The sequence below is a fragment of the Amia ocellicauda genome, chromosome 14 (assembly GCF_036373705.1).
Source record: "Amia ocellicauda isolate fAmiCal2 chromosome 14, fAmiCal2.hap1, whole genome shotgun sequence".
NCBI classification, from domain to species: domain Eukaryota; kingdom Metazoa; phylum Chordata; class Actinopteri; order Amiiformes; family Amiidae; genus Amia; species Amia ocellicauda.
Window position 1 is genome coordinate 28,955,152 of NC_089863.1, and position 18,891 is coordinate 28,974,042.

The 18,891-nt window shown below is 43.2% G+C and overlaps 1 protein-coding gene across 1 annotated transcript; it reads left to right on the forward strand.

The window, feature by feature from the left end:
- The first annotated feature begins 1,436 nt into the window (after nucleotides 1-1,436).
- il6r (interleukin 6 receptor) lies at nucleotides 1,437-16,205 on the forward strand. The gene is made up of 10 exons (XM_066721570.1): nucleotides 1,437-1,961; nucleotides 9,914-10,636; nucleotides 10,803-10,926; nucleotides 11,174-11,349; nucleotides 11,717-11,880; nucleotides 12,431-12,581; nucleotides 13,342-13,388; nucleotides 13,952-14,033; nucleotides 14,607-14,709; nucleotides 15,016-16,205. Exons 1-10 carry the CDS (start codon nucleotides 1,826-1,828, stop codon nucleotides 15,260-15,262), a joined length of 1,953 nt encoding a protein of 650 aa, XP_066577667.1. The 5' UTR covers nucleotides 1,437-1,825; the 3' UTR covers nucleotides 15,263-16,205.
- The last annotated feature ends 2,686 nt before the right edge of the window (nucleotides 16,206-18,891 follow it).

The window sequence follows — 18,891 nt, forward strand, 5'->3', positions numbered from 1 at the left end:
GTCGGAAAGTCATGGGGTCATGGTGCAGCACTGAGGAGAAACCCAGACAGACAGACTGAGCAGGACATGCAGAGAATGACAGGAGAGCCCTTCTGTGGAGACCAGGAACTTAGTCTAGATATAAAGATATTTTGCACTGTTCATATAATGTGTGTTTTTGTGCTTTTGTCAGTGTGCCTGTGTGAGTTTGTGTCTATGTGTGTCTATATTGTTGTGTGTGTTTGTCTGTGTATGTCTGCCAGTGTGTGTGTGTGTGTGTGTGTGCGCTACTGATGCAGAGTCAGAGCTGGATTGGACTGGACTGTGGCAAAGTCACTGACTGGACCGGACTGTATTATCATTTATTATTATTATTATTATTATTATTATTATTATTATTATTATTTATTAGCAGACGTCCTTATCCAGGGCGACTTACAAAACATATGTGCATTATAAAAGTGTAATACAGTCTAGAATTACAGATCAAAACATATTACAAATTACAGGTTCAAAATTACATAAGTGCATAAGAAAAATATACAGTTAATACAAGTCCTACATCCTAGATTTGTGAGCTAATAATTGCAGACAAGACACGAAGTCCTAGTTAATAGCTCAGGGGAAGGGACATAAGGGCAACCAATATAAACAACACGAGTACTAGCAATGCAGAAGCAAGTTGTACCATGAAAACTAGATGAAGTGCAGTTTACCAGGAGAGCTGAGCCATGCAGGAGAAGAACAGCTGAATAGGTGTGTCTTGAGAAATCTCTGGAAGGTGGTCAGGGACTGATTTCAGTGGGAAGATTATTCCACCACCGTAGGGGCCAGGGATGAAAATGAGCGGCTCTAGAGGAAGGGGTCATGGACCCCTGCAGAGTCAGACTGGACTCAATCTTAAATGTATAGTGTTTTTCTTCAGTTGAGACTAGTTATAATTACTGATGAATTTTTAACATACTATGTTTATTAACAGTGTGAAAGGCATATTCTTCATAATATAATAAATAGTATATTATTATTATTATTATTATTATTATTATTATTATTATTATTATTATTATTATTAACATAACGTAGTTTTATTTCTAGTTATGTGTTTATGTGTTTCTATGAACAGAAGGCCTCTGGATGAAGTCGCTGGAGGGTCATGGTTTGTGTCGGTTTAAAGTTTAACCCGAGAGGGGCCCTCTGCTCCTGGCACTCAGGCACACAGGATTTACGGCGGTTTATCTCACCGGAAAGGAGAGACAGCAATGAAAGACATGGTGTCCTTTTTTATTTGAAAAGATTTAAAAAAAAAAAAAAAAACGAGGTGGGGGGGGGAGTTGGGGGGGTGCGTTGTTTCACAAGAACGGAATTATTAACCAACACCAACCGGGTCCTGTTTTTTTGTTTTTCTTCTGTTTTATTTTTAAAGAAATATAACAGAAAAAGACACGTAGTTCGTATTTTCTATTCCTGTGGTTATTTCCTCTCAGAATCCAGAGGTTGACACAACATAGCCTGACACTGCGCTCTCTCTCTCTCTCTCTCTCTCTCTCTCTCTCTCTCTCTCTGAGGGGAAGTCAACCCTTCAGTTTAGTGGAGTTGCTGATTGACAAAAGACACAGACGAGACACCTGTTCGCTTCAGGGTGTTATTTTATTTTTTAAAACATCTCTGTCAACGAGGAGATACAATTACCTGTCGTTTTGAAACTACAGATGTTTTGTCAACTGCCCGTTGTCATCTACGGGAATAGGCTGTAGGAGCAATGACTGTGATTTTGAAATTCAGTTGTTGTTGTTTTTTAAGCGGAACACACTGAGGTGCCTATTATAATAAACAGTGCGGGAATGAGATGCTGAAGGTGAGGCTGGTTTTGCTGTCTGTGGCCGAGATGGGGTTGATGTCGGTTGGCTGTGGACTGTGTCTGTGTCTGTGTCTCACCGTCACAGCCGGGAGTGAAGACATCAACCGAATGTGTCCACAAACAGGTAAGATTATCGACAATAATAATAATAATAATAATAATAATAATAATAATAATAATAATAATAATAATAATAATAATAACTTCGACTTAATGGACATGATGGATAGGAAAATAATTGTAAAATATTGAAATTGATGGTGTCTACTTGTATTTTAGTAAACTCTATCATCAATCATCCAAAATCTGTGACTTTTTTTTTTAATCACACATGATGTGTTGTTTTTTAATACATTACTGAGTGTGATTAAGGACAACACATGTTGTATTAAAGTTAACACAGGTTGTGTGTAGGAATATTAGCACAAATAATGTTATTTCATGAACACTGTTGTGGGTTAGGTTTACTCAGAAGATGTGTTGTTTTTGTGTAGGAATATTAGCACAAATAAAGTGTTCTTTCGTGAACGCTGTAATGTTTGTTTTACTCAACACGTTGGCTTATTAAAGCTAACAAAACATTACTTTATCAAAGGAACCTATGTGGTAGTTTTTAAATGTAAACAGAGAAACCTTAATATAAATTATTACTATTGCAAACATGTAGCAGATGTCTTTGTCTTATTGAGTAATTTATTCAGTACACAACAAAATTACAATTACAATGTAAGTAAGACAAAAAATGCAATCATTTGTTTAATCGACTTTTAAAATAATTTTACTTATTTACTCTAAAGATGCTTTTCTGAAAATTTGTTATATCATGTCAAATAATGGATACTAATTTGTTTTAGTTTTTTACAGCATATTATGCATTAAACATCTGTGGAATAATCCACTTTTTAAATTAATTTAAATGTGGATATTTTAAATATGTAAAGAACACGAATGAATAAATAAATAATAATTATTAATAAACACTAAATATGTTATACATTCAATGTTGGCAAGTATAACAGCCCCACATACACACTCAGTGCAGTGTATCTTGTGCTCAGTGGCGCTGCTGGGCTGCACTGCTCAGAGGACAGTGAGTCAGATGAGGCTCAATGCGCTTCAGCGGCTCTGCGGTCCCGTGTGGAGGGGACGGACACTCGACGTCTCTAGTGCACAGCAGGCATATGCACAGGTCGAAAGTGAAGTAACATGATAATGTATCCGTTTCTATCTTTGATTAAACGATGAAGTATTATTTAAACCTCAGTATATAAATTAAAATCCCCCTGAGACACAATACAGAAACACATTGTAACGCACTGGGGGTTTCGGGCAGGCGGGGCGGGGACTCGAACCTCGCTGCTTCACTGGCTTCACAATCGCTACAATATTACAATACCAGCATATTGAACTTTAATTTTAGTTTTTAATAGTGTGTATACAACTATTACTATACTACTACTACTACTACTACTACTACTACTACTACTATAAGCTGTCCTTCTAAAAAATGTCGAATCGCCCAAATGACACTACCCTTCAAAAAGTTAGGACGCAAACTACGGATTAAAATAAATTAATCTTATTCACATCAGTCATTTCGTGTCCACAAAACAGGTTTTGTAGAAAGTTCACACACTCAGCGCTGTCCTCAGTGAAGGGCGTGTGGGAGGTGATTGGTTGAGACACATTTCGCAGAGGATTGTGGTTAACAATAAATAACACACTTCGACAGTACCCTGCACATATTGTGTAGAAAACTACACAAAATGTGTCATACAATTTTTTGTATAGAATTTCAACACATTACTTCTAAGAGTGCAGTAGACAATTCAATACCCAGGATTGTGTTACAAAATACACATGATTGTGTTGCGCTTTTGTTAAATTTTAACACAAAGTTTTATTGTCCTTGAACAAACCCAGAATGTGTTAAATTTAACACTAAGACTGTATATACAACACCCAATTGTTATTATAATAATAAAAATAATACTTATATATTATACATGTTATACATACACACACACACACAATAAACTGTTGTAGGCTCAAGATCCTCTCTTGGGTTTACTTAACATCCTAACTGCTTCTACATTTTTTATGAAATGTCCCCGACACTGTAAAGGTTAATAATGAAGCGATGTGCGAGTGTTAACGGCATTCTCGGAATGTTCAGTTTATAATGCTACTGAAGGACCTGCCTGTGCAGATACCGCCGTTAATAATACACTGGAGGTAAGGTTCCGTAGAGTACTTCTGGTATTGATTTAATAATACTAATCAACTAATTTATTAATGCGACGGTTACACTGTGCACAGCGCAAGCTGAGTTGTTTAATATAAAAGGTGAGATTAAAAAAAGAGTAAAAAATAATAACAAAAACAAAAATAATGGATTTATTATTGTTGTGTAATATAGTGTAATATGACTATAATATGGTGTATTGACTGTAGTGTTGTCTTACGGTGTAAGTCGCCCTGGAAAAAAAAGCATATAATATTAGGCCTATTATTATTACGACAGGCAGAGACCAACATACACGAATAAAATTAAAAATTATTTGAATGTTCAAATGCAAATAAATAAATAACAAGATAAATATGTATGTATGCGAAGGCTGGCCCATGTGGTCCGATCCAACAGACGAGCTACTGTAGCTCAAATTGCTGAAAAAGTTCATGCTGGTTCTGATAGAAAGGTGTCAGAACACACAGTGCATCGCAGTTTGTTGCGTATGGGGCTGCGTAGCCGCAGACCAGTCAGGCTGCCCATGCTGACCCCTGTCCACTGCCGAAAGCACCTACAATGAGCATGTGAGCATCAGAACTGCACCACGGAGCAATGGAAGAAGGTGGCCTGGTCTGATGAATCACGAGTTCAAGGTGTTGACTTGGCCTCCAAATTCCCCAGATCTCAATCCAATCGAGCATCTTTGGGATGTGCTAAAAAAACAAGTCCGATCCATGGAGACCCCACCTCGGACTTAAAGGATCTGCTGCTAACGTCTTGGTGCCAGATACCACAGCACACCTTCAGGGGTCTAGTGGAGTCCATGCCACGACAGGTCAGGGCTGTTTTGTCAGCAAAAGGGGGACCTTCACAATATTAGGCAGGTGGTCATAATGTTATGGCTGATCGGTGTATATATAAATGTGAGAAACTGAAATTGACCTGTCTCTATAACTGGATATATTGTAACGTTTGACTCCCCGCACCGTCACGACCCCAAGACTTGGCAATCACGCACTGCCAGTGCTGGGGAGGGGATGGCCTGAGCCACTGGGGCGTCACACAGAGTCACCCACGGACGTCACACTGTGCCCCATCGACGTCGCTGCGCAGTGACCTCACCGTTGCTCTGATTATGCAGTTTGCCACATACACAGCACTGCCTTATTATCAGCATACATTCAGATCAATGTCTCGTCCAGTTTTTTGACTGGGACTTGTGTGAGTGTGTGCGGGCGCATGTGTGTGTGCTTTCCAGAAATCCCCAAAGATAAAAAAGTACATAAACACTTCATTGTTCTGACTGCTGGTGGTCTGTGAGGAACTAATTTGCCCCCCGGATTATTTTAGCAATGATTGTGACGGAGCAGCGTTCGAAACGTCGCAACCCTTATCAGCGCTGATGTGGGGGAGATAAAATAAACCGCTGCTTGCAGCTGAAACACATGGACAGACTCACAAATACAGACAGACGCTCTCACACAGACCCCCTTTCACTCTCTCTCTCAGTCACACAAATGCATATCTCACATATATGTGTATGTTCCTATGGAAATTGTGTCCTGTCATGACCTTTGTCACAGCCTGGGTTAGTAATACCGAGATCCCCTCCAGGCTGCAGCACACAACATGTGTCTCTGGCTGGCTTGGATTGGGGACCTGTGGTGACAGAAATGTGTGAACCTGTGCCTCCGTCGCGCTCTGTGCATCTTTCACTTTGACTCTGTATTTGTTCATATGGGTTTAAATTTTACCATATTTTTATGTAGTTTGAAAAAGCATGATTCTGTTCTAGAATGACTCAACTGTTGCTTTAGTATCAACACTTATGTCTATCTGCGTTTCTGCCTGTGCATCAGTGAGTTTTAAGTATTCTTATTTATTTCTTAGCTGACAACTTGCAATTGTTACAACATATCACATTTATTTTTATCTACAATAACCCCTTTATACAGCAGAGTCCCACACCTGTGATTGAACCCACAAACCCTCCACTCCAGAGTGCAGAGCCCTGACCTCTACTCCCAAACTCAGGGGTGTCAGACTCCAGTCTTGGGGAGCCGCAGTGTCTGCAGGCTTTTCTTCCAACGGGAGATCCCAGTTACTTAATTCATGTAATTATTTGCACAAGTCTTATCTAAAACTTTAATATTCATTTTTTTATAAATTTCTTGATTACCCAAAACATTGAACCCACAGAACATTTCAGAGTCTGGAGAGAAGGGTTAAATTCATCAAGTTAAGTGATAGATTAGTCCAATTAATGTGCCAAGTGCTGGGCTGGAGTGAAACCCAGCAGACCAATACTGTGGCCCTCCAAAACTGGAGTCTGACAGCCCTGCCCTAAATTAAAAGTTGTAGCACTGGCAAACATGACCAAGGGAGTATCTCACGTGATCTTTAAAGGATTTAAGTACATACAAATATATCTGAAAAATGCAACTAATAACAATAACAATAACGCACCAGTCAGTGTTCACCATGTAAAAATTATGAATGTCTATAAAATGAATCCATTAAAGTATATAAATATGAGAATAATATAATTCCCCTTTGTTAATAATAATACCAATTGTATGGTTTATACACTTGATAGCTCATTGTACTGGGAAGTTTATTTTGTACTGATTGTATTACAGCCCATTGTAATGCTTTAAAGTGTTTCTTACATAAACTGTAAGTCGCCCTGGAAAAAGACATCTGCTAAAAAACAATAATAGTAGTAGTGTAGTAGTAGTAGTGGTATTAGATGAAGTACAATTTAAAACAATACTCATCTATTAAGGGATAGTATCATTTTTAATTACAGTAACAGTCAGTATACATTCACTTCTCAGGGCAGAGTGATTATTGCTGAGCTGCTGGTTTGCTGTCAGGCATGTGCACAGATAAACCCCAGGGGGGGCTTGAGCCCCAGGCCTTTTTCCCTGTGACTCTACAAGTGCCCCTGTCAGTGCCCCCCTGGAGGTGTAGGGTGCCCCCCTTTTTTTTCTTGGGCCCCTGCCGCCCAAAATGTCTGTACACGCCCCTGTTTGCTGGTTTATTTACTTCTATATGTAACACTTAGCACTATGATGAGGGCACAAAGGAAGTCAAAAAAAGTGTCTTGGCTATAATAATACCGATGTAAGTAGAAGTGCCGTGTGTCACTCACTCAGCTGCATGCACTTCTCCCTGCTTTAACCACCGAAGCCAGATTTCATGTTCTCAAACATTGAGTCACGATTAACAGACACACCTCAGGCTGCAGCTGCAATCTCGAGTTATGTCACAGTGTGGTTGCAGTTCTCAGCTGGTCCTGTGTGTGTGTGTGTGTGTGTATATATATATATATATATATATATATATATATGTGTGTGTGTGTGTATATATACACCGATCAGTCATAACATTATGACCACCTGCATAAAATTGTGTAGGTCCCCCTTTTGCTGCCAAAACAGCCCTGACCCGTCGAGGCATGGACTCCACTAGACCTCTGAAGGTGTGCTGTGGTATCTGGCACCAAGACATTAGCAGCACATCCTTTAAGTCCTGTAAGTTGCGAGGTGGGGCTTGTTTGTCCAGCACATCCCACAGATGCTCGATTGGATTGAGAACCGGTGGAATTTGGAGGCCAAGTCAACACCTTGAACTTGTGATTCATCAGAATAGGCCACCTTCTTCCATTCTTCCAACACTGTGTGTTCTGACACCTTTCTATCAGAACCAGCATGAACTTTTTCAGCAATTTGAGCTACAGTATCTCGTCTGTTGGATCGGACCACACGGGCCAGCCTTCGCTCCCCACGTGCATCAATGAGCCTTGGCTGCCCATGACCCTGTTGCCGGTTCACCGCATTTCCGTCCTTGGACCACTTTTGATAGGTACTGACCACTGCAGACCGGGAACACCCCACAAGCACTGCAGTGTTGGAGATGCTCTGACCCAGTCGTCTAGCCATCACAATTTGGCCCTTGTCAAAGTCGTTCAGATCCTTGCGCTTGCCCATTTTTCCTGCTTCTAACACATCAACTTTGAGGACAAAATGTTGACCTGCTGCCTAATATATCCCATATATATATATATATATATATGTATATGTGTGTGTGTATACATATGTGTATATATATATATATATATATACACCCATCAGCCATAACATTATGACCACTGACAGGTGAACTGAATAACACTGATAATCTCATTATCATGGCACCTGTCAATGGGTGGGATATATTAGGCAGGAGGTGAAATATAAAATATAATATAAAATATATATATCAGGGGCGTCATGCAGCTAAATGTTTTTGAGGGGGCACAGACGGAGGAAAAAAAATATGATTGTTACAAATGGTTGGTATTTAATGTTTCTAACTACATCAATAGGGTATCCTAAGTGCGGTATTTGGGCAAGACTGCCCCACATCAAAACTGCCTTTCCCTCTGTTCATCCTGTATGCACATATGAAAGAAGTGAGGAATTTAGGTCACACGCTAAAATGCTGAGCACTAGTTCCTAATGAGTTGCTGCATGAGTCCCACAGTAGCAACCCCACGATACCCCACACCCACGAGGCCCGCTGCTGTTAATCATGTGCAGAGCAAAGTGAGGGTTGGGTTAGGGAGAGGGGGACAGGTGGGAGAACATAGTGTCCCTTTTGACAGCCCCGATTTCATTCTTAATTGAAGGGATCTGTCAATTCTCGCCCAGTGTGGTGAGTCAAGTGACGGACTAAACAGTTTTCAAACTGAATGCCCAGAGGGGAAACCATAAAGATAGACAGGAAGTCTGATGATGAGAAGTGTGTTACTTTCTGCTGCTGCTTTTCCTTTTCCCTGTAAATTTTGATTTTGTTATTTAGAAGGACTGTAAACAATGTGTTTGGGATATTTCATTAGAGCATGTGTTTGAATGACAACATGTGGGTATGTGTGCATGGAGAGCGAGAAACAGGGAGGAAAGGAGAGAGAGAGAAGGGGGGGTGAAAGAGAGGAAGTGAGAGAGCCCTGTTTGATAGTTTTGTAATCCAGCTGTGCTTGACACTGTTGCGCACTGAACCACAACCTCCATTGCAACTACCAAACACACACACTCTCTCTCTCTCTCTCTCTCTCTCACACTCCCTCACTCACACACTTAAACTCACACACATACACACTTTCTCTCACACACACTTACACACACTCACATACTGTCTCCCACACACACAAGCACACACACAAACACACACACTCACACATGCATACACAAACACTCACATACTCTTTCACACACCAACACAAACACACACACAGAGACACTGCTGATACACGGTAACGAAAACATACGCACACAATGACACCCACTCTCACACACGCACTCACTCAAACACTGGGGACTTTCCACAGGCGTTCCAGTGCACAGCAGTGTCACAATCCCCTGCCTCCTCTTATCCAAAACAGAGGAAGCAAAGCAGTTCTAGCAGTTAGAAAAGAATGAAAGGAAACCTACAATTTTATTTTATTTTGCAGGGCTGATGAGCAAAGGAGACAGGCTGATAGGATTGTCTGTTGATTGTAACTCTCTCCTCCTCTCTTCTCTCCCCTCCCCACCCCTTCTCTCACTTTCCCCTCTCCTCTCCTCTCTCCTCCTCGTTTCCTGTCCACTCACCCTCTCTGCTTCCCTCCCTCTTCTCCTCTCCCTCCTCTCTTCTTCCTTCTCTCCCTCTTCTCTCCTTCCTTCTCCCATCTCCCTCTCCTACGTTCTGTCATCTCCTATCTCCTTCTTTCTCCTCTCTCCTTCTCTCTTCTCTCCTCACCCTCTCTCCTCTCCTCTCTCCTCTCCTGCCACCCTCTCTCCTTCTCTCTTCTCCATGCCTCTCAGTTCCTTCCAGGCAGGTCCAGGTGGTGGCCCCGGGGAGCAGGGTCATTCTGAGCTGCAATGGGACAGTTACCATTAATGGTGTGGATGTCACTGTGGACAGTGTGGATGTAGGGAACAATGGAGGCAGGAGAGATGGAGGGGACAACCCAGGACAGAGGAGGGACACTGGCGAAAACGAGGACAGACAGCATGGCAGGCAGGGAGTGGACATATCGAAGAGAAAGCCCAGAGGGGACCCTGATGGCACCAGGGACGGAGCTGAGAGAGTGGATGCTGTCAATAACATGGGGGGCGTGGACACACCCAATCAGACAGAGGTAGCATACAGTCCCGACACGGAAACAGTGAGCCCAACACCGGAGCTGGAGAGTATACGCAGTCCAGACCATGGGGACACAGCAGGCTCTGTGAACACACCCAGTCTGGACACCCTGGATGGGATGGAAAACATTGAGGTGGACCCTGATTTCACCATGGCAGAGGAGGGAGTGGACAGGGTGAACAGCATGGAGGGGGGGGACGGGCCGGGGAGGCCACGGGAGACGCGGGAGGCAGGAGGGGGGCGACAGAAAGGCAAACCCTGGCACTGGATGCGGGACGGCCAGCTGTCCCGGGGGGGGGGGCACACTCTGACCCTCAGCACTGTGCGTCTCTCGGACTCTGGGAACTACTCCTGTCACAGAGGAGGACAGGTCATCTTCACTGTCAACATAACTGTTGGGGGTGAGACGCACTGACACACTGTCCTCAATGACACACTGTCACACTGACACTGTACACTCACTCTTGCTACACTGTAGACACTGTAGACACTAAACAATCTTTTCACTGATAGACATCTTGTCCCCTTCTTCTTTTTCGCTGTCTCTCTCTCTTCTCTCTCTCTCAGTGCCTCCAGAGAAGCCCACCCTGTCCTGCCAGAGGAAGTCGCCTATCTCTAAAATCCGCTGTGATTGGATAGCCACGCAGGTCGCATCCCCGATTCCCAAATGCAAAATCTTTGTCAAGAAGGGGTTAGTGTCTCTGAGTGGTTTCTCCCTGTGTGTCTGAGCTGTGTGTCTCTGTGTGTCTCTGTTTATCCCTGTTTGTGCATGCAGGTGGAGTTAGAGGTTTGAGAATTGACTGAAGCTATTTAGATTTTATTGGACTATGACTTCATACACAACTTCAATAATCCCTCTTTCTGCCCCTCTCCCTCCCTCTCTCTGTCTCCCTGACTTCCCCTTCCTCACTCCCCCTCTCTGCCTCTCCATGCCCCAGTTTGAGGGGGGTGTTGAGGGAACATGACTGTCGGTTTAACGCAACACAGCGGCGGTGCTGGTGTGTGCTGCAGGCCCAGGAGGGGGACAGGGAGCAGTACCAGGCCTCCCTCTTTGTCTACAATCGGGCCGGAGCCCAGTGCAGTAAACCAGTCCACTTTACCATCCAAGATATCAGTGAGTCTGCCTCCACCTCTCTCCCTGTGTGTCTGTCTCTCTCTCTCTCTCCTGTGTCTGACTCTTTCTCTCTCCCCCTGTGTTTGACTGACATTCTCTCTCTTCCTCCACCTATCTCTCCCTGTGTCTGACTGCCTTAATCTCTGAATATCACATCTGTCTGTCTCTGTATCTGTCTTTCTGTCTCTCTCTCTTTTCTTGTTTGTCTATCTCTCTGTCTGTTGTCTTTCGACCCTGTCTTATGATCCTAAATTAAATAATGGTTCTGTTTCCTGTATCTTTCTCACTTTCTGTCCCTCTGTCTGTATGTCTGTCTCTTGGTGTCTACATTATTTTCCTATCCTCACTCCATGCCCCCCCTCCCCAGTCAAGCCGGACCCCCCAACAAACGTGTCAGTGCGGGGGGAGCCAGGTCGGGAGTACTGGCTCTGGTTTCAATGGGACAAGCCCAGCTCCTGGTGGACTGATTTCTACAAGCTCGAGTTTGAGCTGCGATACTGCCCCGTCCTGGATGGGGTGCCACATAACATGGTGAGACACTGAACTGAACTGCAGTGTAGTATAGTGTAGTGCAGTGTTCTACAGTGCTTTACTGCAATATATATTTTCAAGGACATTTGCATTTAGGTTGTTTGGAAAGCATTATGTTAGCTTATTTAGCAAAATTACACCTTGAAATTAAATTTAGCAATTAAATCTGGTTAGCGTTTTAGTCCGGGACAGAGTCGCCATGAAGCTCGTGCTTGGTACGGGCTAGGACTGCTTTTCTTCTGCCTGAATTCAAGCAAGGGGCTTTATTGGCATGACTTACACTTGGCAGTGTTGCCAAAGCAAACAATACATACATTAAAACATAACATTTCATGAACAAGTTTAAGAACAAGAGAAAAAAATTAAATAAATAGATAAGTAATAATATCAATTGAATGAAAACTAACTCTGTAAGTGATTGGAATCTATCTCTATCTTTCTGTCTTTCTTTTTGGATCTCTGTTTCACTTTCTCTGTCATTCTGTCTTTCTGTGTTTCTTTGCTTCTCTCCCCCTCTGTCTGTCTTCTCTGTTTCCTTCTCCTCTTGAAGCTGGTTGTCAGCAACCTGAAGCAAAACAGGCACCGTATCAGCGATGCCCTACCCCACACACTCTACCTGCTGCAGGTGAGGGCCAGAGAGGAGTTCAAAAACGGCCAGTGGAGTGACTGGAGCCCCCAGGTTCAAGGACTCACCTGGAGAGGTATGAGCTATCTGAGAGAAAGACAAAGAGACAGAGGGACAGAGAGAGATTTGTATTTCTGTGCTTTTGTCTGTTTTGCACTGGAGCAGAAACCAACCATGAAGGCAGACACTCTTCTCTTCCTCTCTGATTAACACCATCTTGCTAAACACCCTATCCTTCCTTTTCTACCTCGCTCTCTGTCACTTTCATATTCTTTTTCTATCGGCCTTTGTCTTTTGCTCTGTTTCCGTGGCGACCCCTGGCCTGCGGTTTTGGCGGTGGGTTGCTGGCGTATGGAGCAGTGTCGTAGCGTGTGCTTGGCGTGTTGGTGCGAAACGGAGTGGGCAGGAGAGGGAGATGGGGGTGGGCGGGGGCTGGCTGGCAGGTGCAGCTGTGTTAAACTGCTGATCTGTGAGACATAGTGAGAGGTGAGTCATTCGGTATGTAAGTGTGTGTGTGTGAGTGTGAGTTTGTGCGTGTGTGTATGCATTTGTGTTTGTGTGTGTCTCTGTGTCTGTGCGGAATGTGCGCTAGTGTATCTGTGTGTGTGTGTGTGTGTGTGTCTATATTTTACTATAATATACTGAACTATACTACACTTTACTATACTAAACTTTACTATGTATGCTGTGCTAGCCTATGCCGTACTATATTGTACTATACTGTACTATACTGTAATATACTATATTTTTTAACTATACTGCAGTGTACTGTTGTGCAGTGTGTGTTGTGTACGGCAGTGCGGTGTTGTTGTTGACTGTTGTGTTATATCTTACAGCCCCAGTGCGCAGCACTCATTCTGTGACCAGTGACCCCTTGGCCACGGTGAGAAGAACACAGCCTATCAGACAGATCAACCAGTCAGACAATCAATTAAACTAAGGCTTTGAAACTCAGTTTCAGGAGGGAGGGTTGGAGGGGGGGTCACAATATTTTTATTTTCCTCCCCACCCACCACCTCTCAAGGTTGAATGACCATAGCAAAGTTACACTGCCAGGCTCTTGTTTGTCCAGGTGGCCTTGTGCCCATATTCCTCAGGGGGCTGCTTTGCTATCCCTGCTCTATGTTGCCACCAACTGGTAGAAAATTGTAAAGTATATTTTCTGGCACCCTTTGAGAGAATGTGCTCAGATTTATATTTACAGAATTACTAGAGACATACTCATGGTTCCTAAACCTCTCTCTCTCTTCCTTTCCGGTTTATTGATATGACAAGTTTTCACAAATGTTGCCAATGCATTTACAGATACAGTGAAGAGAATAGAATGAATACAATAACAAATTAGAAGGAAAAAGTCAAATAGCTTTGCACATTTTACACGTGTGCAAATATTTTACATGTATGTACACTCTCTTTCTTTCTCTCTCCTTTATCTCTGTCTCTCAGTCCACAGCGGAGTGGTCAGTCAGTGACAGTCTGCTGTCTCTCTCCACCGAGGGATCTGGCATGGGCCCTGACACACCCGAAGGTCAGCTGTCTGTCTGTTTTCCCATGCCATTTCCATAACTGTCTTTCTGTCTGTCAATCTCTATCTGTGTTACCATGTGTGTATTGAATGTCTGTGTATACACTGTGTGTGTGTATACTGTAAGTGTGAATATGTATACTGTGAGTGTGTATGTGTGTCTGTGTTTATAATGAGTGTATGTGCGTGTGCATGTGTATATATACTGGTGTGTGAGTGTATACTGTTAGAGTGTGTGTGTGTGTGTGTGTGTGTGTGTGTGTCCTATGTTCACATTAGCTGTTCCAGGAGTAAGGGGTGTAATTGAAAAAACAGAGAGAGAGAAAAACAGAAACAGAGAAAGAGGAAGTGAGGATACAGAACATGTCACATGAATCGTGCTCCACCCCCTCGTTGACCCCCACACCCACACTCTCACACAAACACACACGCACGCACACACACACAAGCAGTTACTGTAACTTCCTGTTTGTGAGACACTGGGCCACACTGTCACCACAGCACAGACACACTTACTTCAGCACAGGCATACTGACTTGACACTTCACACACAATCTCTGTCTCTCTCTGCTAAAGGCTCTAAGTCTGCCGAGGTCTCAGAGGAGGTGTGGCTGCATGTGTCTTTGATCTTGGGCGTGTCCGTGATGGTGACCGTCACTCTCTTCATCTTCATCTACAGGTGATCCCTTGTTCCCCCTGCCACCTGCTCTCTCTCGTAATGCCCATGTGTACTGCCTCTCCCTCACCCTCTCTCTCTAACTCCATCTTTTCCTGTTCTGCTCTATCTCTCTCCATCTTTCTCTCAATTTTTCTGTCTCCTTGTCTCTGACTCCCTCTTGCTCCCTCTCTCCTCCCTCTCTCTTTCTCTCACTGTTATCTGAGTGTAACAATATACATTTAAAACCAGACTTCTCTCTTTTCCCCTCTTCCCAACTCACCCTGTGCTACCACTCCTCTTCCTTCTCTCCCCCCACCCTTCTCTTAGGTATCAGACCCAACTGAAGTCCAAACTCCTCAAAATGGGGAAAAGGCCTCACACACCCCCCTCCGAGCCCCCCCCATCAGCCCTTGTAGTCCCCCCCTCGGCTCCCACATCGACAAGGGAGGAGGGCATCCCCCTAGTGTCACCCCCCTCCTCTACACCCCCCCTGGAAGAGGAGCAGGGAGAGAGGAGGGGTGGCTTTCACCTCAACAACATTGGGTACTTCTTAGTGAGAGGAGAGAGAGTCTGATACACTGTCTGACTGACTGGCACACTGGTTGACTGACTGACTGACTGATATACTGACTAACTGACTGAGTGTTAAATTGACTGATTGACATTGACTGAATGACTAAGACACTGACTGACTGATTGGCTGGTACACTGACTGAATGACTGAGACACTGACCGAATGATTGGCTGGTACACTTACTGAAAGAATGATACTCTGACTACACAAACTGTACTGTACATAAAACACACTGTACATACTCACTGTTCACACTGCACACACTGCAACACACTGCAAACACTGCAACACACTGTACACTTTCACTGTACACACAGGGGGCATTATGAGAAGTTAGAGATCTTTGGGTATTATTGGGCTATGATTGTGTTGTAAATATCTTATTTTTATACATTGTATTTTCATTGTTCATTTCTGTTGTTCAAGACATAGTTCGTGTACAAATCAGGGAAAAAATCTAACTGAGGCCAGCAGTTTCACAAACCTACCACTAGAGGGCTCCCCACTCCACACAAGACATTGTCTGGAACAGCAAGGAATTTGTGAATTAAAGAAACAGACACGTTTCTAGCCTTGATCCAAAGCCAAAGACAATCGATTTTGACGTATGTCCATAATCAGTGACTAAAGATAATTGAATCCTGCTTTAATTGAAGTGTTCGCTGGTTGTCATGGTGTAATCGGGAGTGGAATGGACAGAGTGGGTGCCACTGGGGTACGGATCTTAGCCACTGTGGCGGGGGGGATCACTGCGGGTCACTGCGGGGGTCCTTGTTATGTTTGTGTTGTTACATGTTCATGTACAGGTGTATTGTCCTTGGGTGCCCGTGCTGCGCTCTGTTTGGTGTTTTGCAGCGGATCTGACCTCCCCAGGCTCCAGGCTAAAGTATTGATGTCTGTGTGATATGTGAAATCTGAATTAAATCTATTTTTTGTTTTCTCAGTTTCTTTTTTTTTCTTCTTCTTCTTCTTCTTCTTCTTCTTCTTCTTCTTCTTCTTCTTCTTCTTCTTCTTCTTTCTTCTTCTTCTTCTTCTTATTATTACTACAGTTTTTCTCGATTGCTAAGACAGTTTTAATGAAACTGGGGTCCACTTGATCTCCATTATAACCTAATGAGCACAACAGTATTCTTTTTTGTCATTTTTCATTGCTTTCACTCACAATGCAAATGCTAAGCACATTTTAAAAAAATGGTACACACAACTCTCTACAGAAAATGCCAAATTCAGCTGAGTAAATTTTGTCAAAATTGGGGGTTGTCCTTCACCTTACAACACAGAACTCCTTCTGGTATTCCTTGATGCAGTGTATGACTCTTTTCCCACCCCCAGAGTGACAAAATAGGGCCCCAGGCCACACCACTTATGCTGTCATATGAGACAATGTGAGCTTCCCCCATGCAGCGCTAATCCAAATTGTTCACCAACCACCCCCAGATCCAAATGATTTTCCTTCAATCATATTCCCTCTTCCTCAATCCAACTGAGGAATGTTTCTCAGATTGGCGATGGAAGATGTATGATTGGAACTCTCATCAGCAAGTGAGTCTTCTCCAGGCAATATCACTGCAGAGGTGTGCCAAGGATGAATCCGCCATGCTAGGTGCTTTGTCCCCTGCTGCTTGGCCAGGGAACACAACAGTTGGCCTAATTAACATGACAGGCAGGACAATGCCTGAGGTTTCAGTGTTTTACAGTTTTTCCTAATTGTTTACACACTACAATTGGAACTTGACACGCAGTCACCGAAACCTGAAACTCTTGTACCAAATCCCTAAATCAAGTCTGCAAAATTGCAAGCACAATTCCTGCTTTACACTCAGTTTCCAATTCTATATCATACTTTTTGCAAAACACTACACACAGTTCTCTACATTAGGTACAACATTCAAAATTAAAATCTCTGTAATCCCTTTAAATAGCAACGCCAATCACAATGCCAAGCTCTTTACACCAACTGGCAACACCCACTCCTCACAGGTGTAAACAGTAGTAGTAGTAGTAGTAGTAGTAGTAGTAGTAGTTGCTGAATTGTTCACTTAGAAATCAGAGCTTTAGCACCAGAAAAGTCCACTTTTTTGGAGGAAAATGGAAGTCAATGGTGAAATAAGAGCTAGAGGTCAAGGAGTGAGAGGAAGAGGAGGAGGAGGACAAGGATGAGGAAGGACAGTTGTCTCAGATGAGATGAGGGACACACTGGACCATGTGCTCAATCATGGATTGAGTATGAGGGAGGCTGGGCAGAGAGTTCAGCCCAACCTGAGCCGCTACATGGTTGCATCTATCATCCGTACATTCAGAAATGAGAACTGGTAAGTTACCTAGCATCTACACTATGCTCTTTATGTATGTGTACTGTAGTACTGTTTAGATTGTTGGCCAATGTTAGAGTAATGTAACTTCATATTAAAAGAAAATAGATTATTTTGACTTACTGTAACCAATCATATCATATTTGTGGATCTTCTGCAGAACTGAGAAACGGCCAGGCCATGGTGGAAGGCACCGGCTTGTTACACCAGAACAGGAGACCATGTTGTGAACATGTTGGTGGCAAACAAAACATTAGACTACGAGAAATCTAGAAACACATAAGTGCAGACAACACAATGTTCAATAACATTCACCAGGTGGGCTTGTCTACATTGGACCGTGTATTACAGTGCAACTGAATCTGGATGAAACAGGTATAGAGGGTGCCATTTGAGTGACACTCAGGGAGGATTAAAGAACAGCGATATGAATATGTGCAAGTAAGTATTATACTGTGAATTTACTATCATATCAGCACTGTATAGACACTGTAATCCAGTGTATTGTGCCTTAACATATTGACTGCTCTAGGTCTATTTCACATATTGTCTTGTTGTCTGTTTCAGAGAGTCTTGGAGATGGATGCCACTGCAATTCAGCACGTTTATATTTACTTTGATGAGGCTGGCTTCAACCTAGTCTAAAGAAGGGGACGGGGACGGAACATTATTGGCCACCGCACCATTGTGAATGTCCCTGGACCATGGACGCAGGCATCCTCCATCACCATGCCAGCCTTGGGCCCTACAACACTGCCCTTCTCATCACATTCCTGGACACTACATGGCATCCTCATTCCAGCCGAGCAGAGGGGTGGACCAGAGCAGCCCAGGTATGTTGTCATCTGGGACAACGTGAGTTTCAACCAAACTGCTCTGGTCCTCTTGCACGCATCCCTCTTCTCCAGGCAATGGAGGATGCATGTGGTGCAGTTGATATGGGGGCTTTCGGCGGCTGGATCTGTCACTCCAGAAGATACTTTCCCTGCTGTTTAGCCAGGGAGAACATCGCTTGTGATGTAGATGAGGTGCTGTGGCCAGACCAAAATAGGAGGCGGGATGTCTTACATTTTGCATGTGTTTTTGTCTTTTTGTGTTTACAGTTTTGAAAGAATAAGCCACTTTCATTTTTTAAATTTTTTAACAGAAAACCCTTTATCTTAATGAATGTTTTCCTTGTTTTCTCCTGTTGGGCATGGAAACTGTTACATACAAATCACAAATGTTCAAAAATACTGCATTTTGGAAATAAATGACAATGTTTTTGTTACTGTATTGCATTTGTGTGTGTTAATTTATATATATTTGAGTAGGTAT

Coding starts and splice junctions, on each gene's coding strand:
- il6r (XM_066721570.1), top strand. CDS start 1,826: ATGCTGAAGGTGAGGCTGGTTTTGCTGTCTGTGGCCGAGATGGGGTTG. Junction 12,582..13,341: donor TCAAGGACTCACCTGGAGAG/GTATGAGCTATC, acceptor TATATCTTACAG/CCCCAGTGCGCAGCACTCAT. Junction 14,034..14,606: donor GGGCCCTGACACACCCGAAG/GTCAGCTGTCTG, acceptor TCTCTGCTAAAG/GCTCTAAGTCTGCCGAGGTC.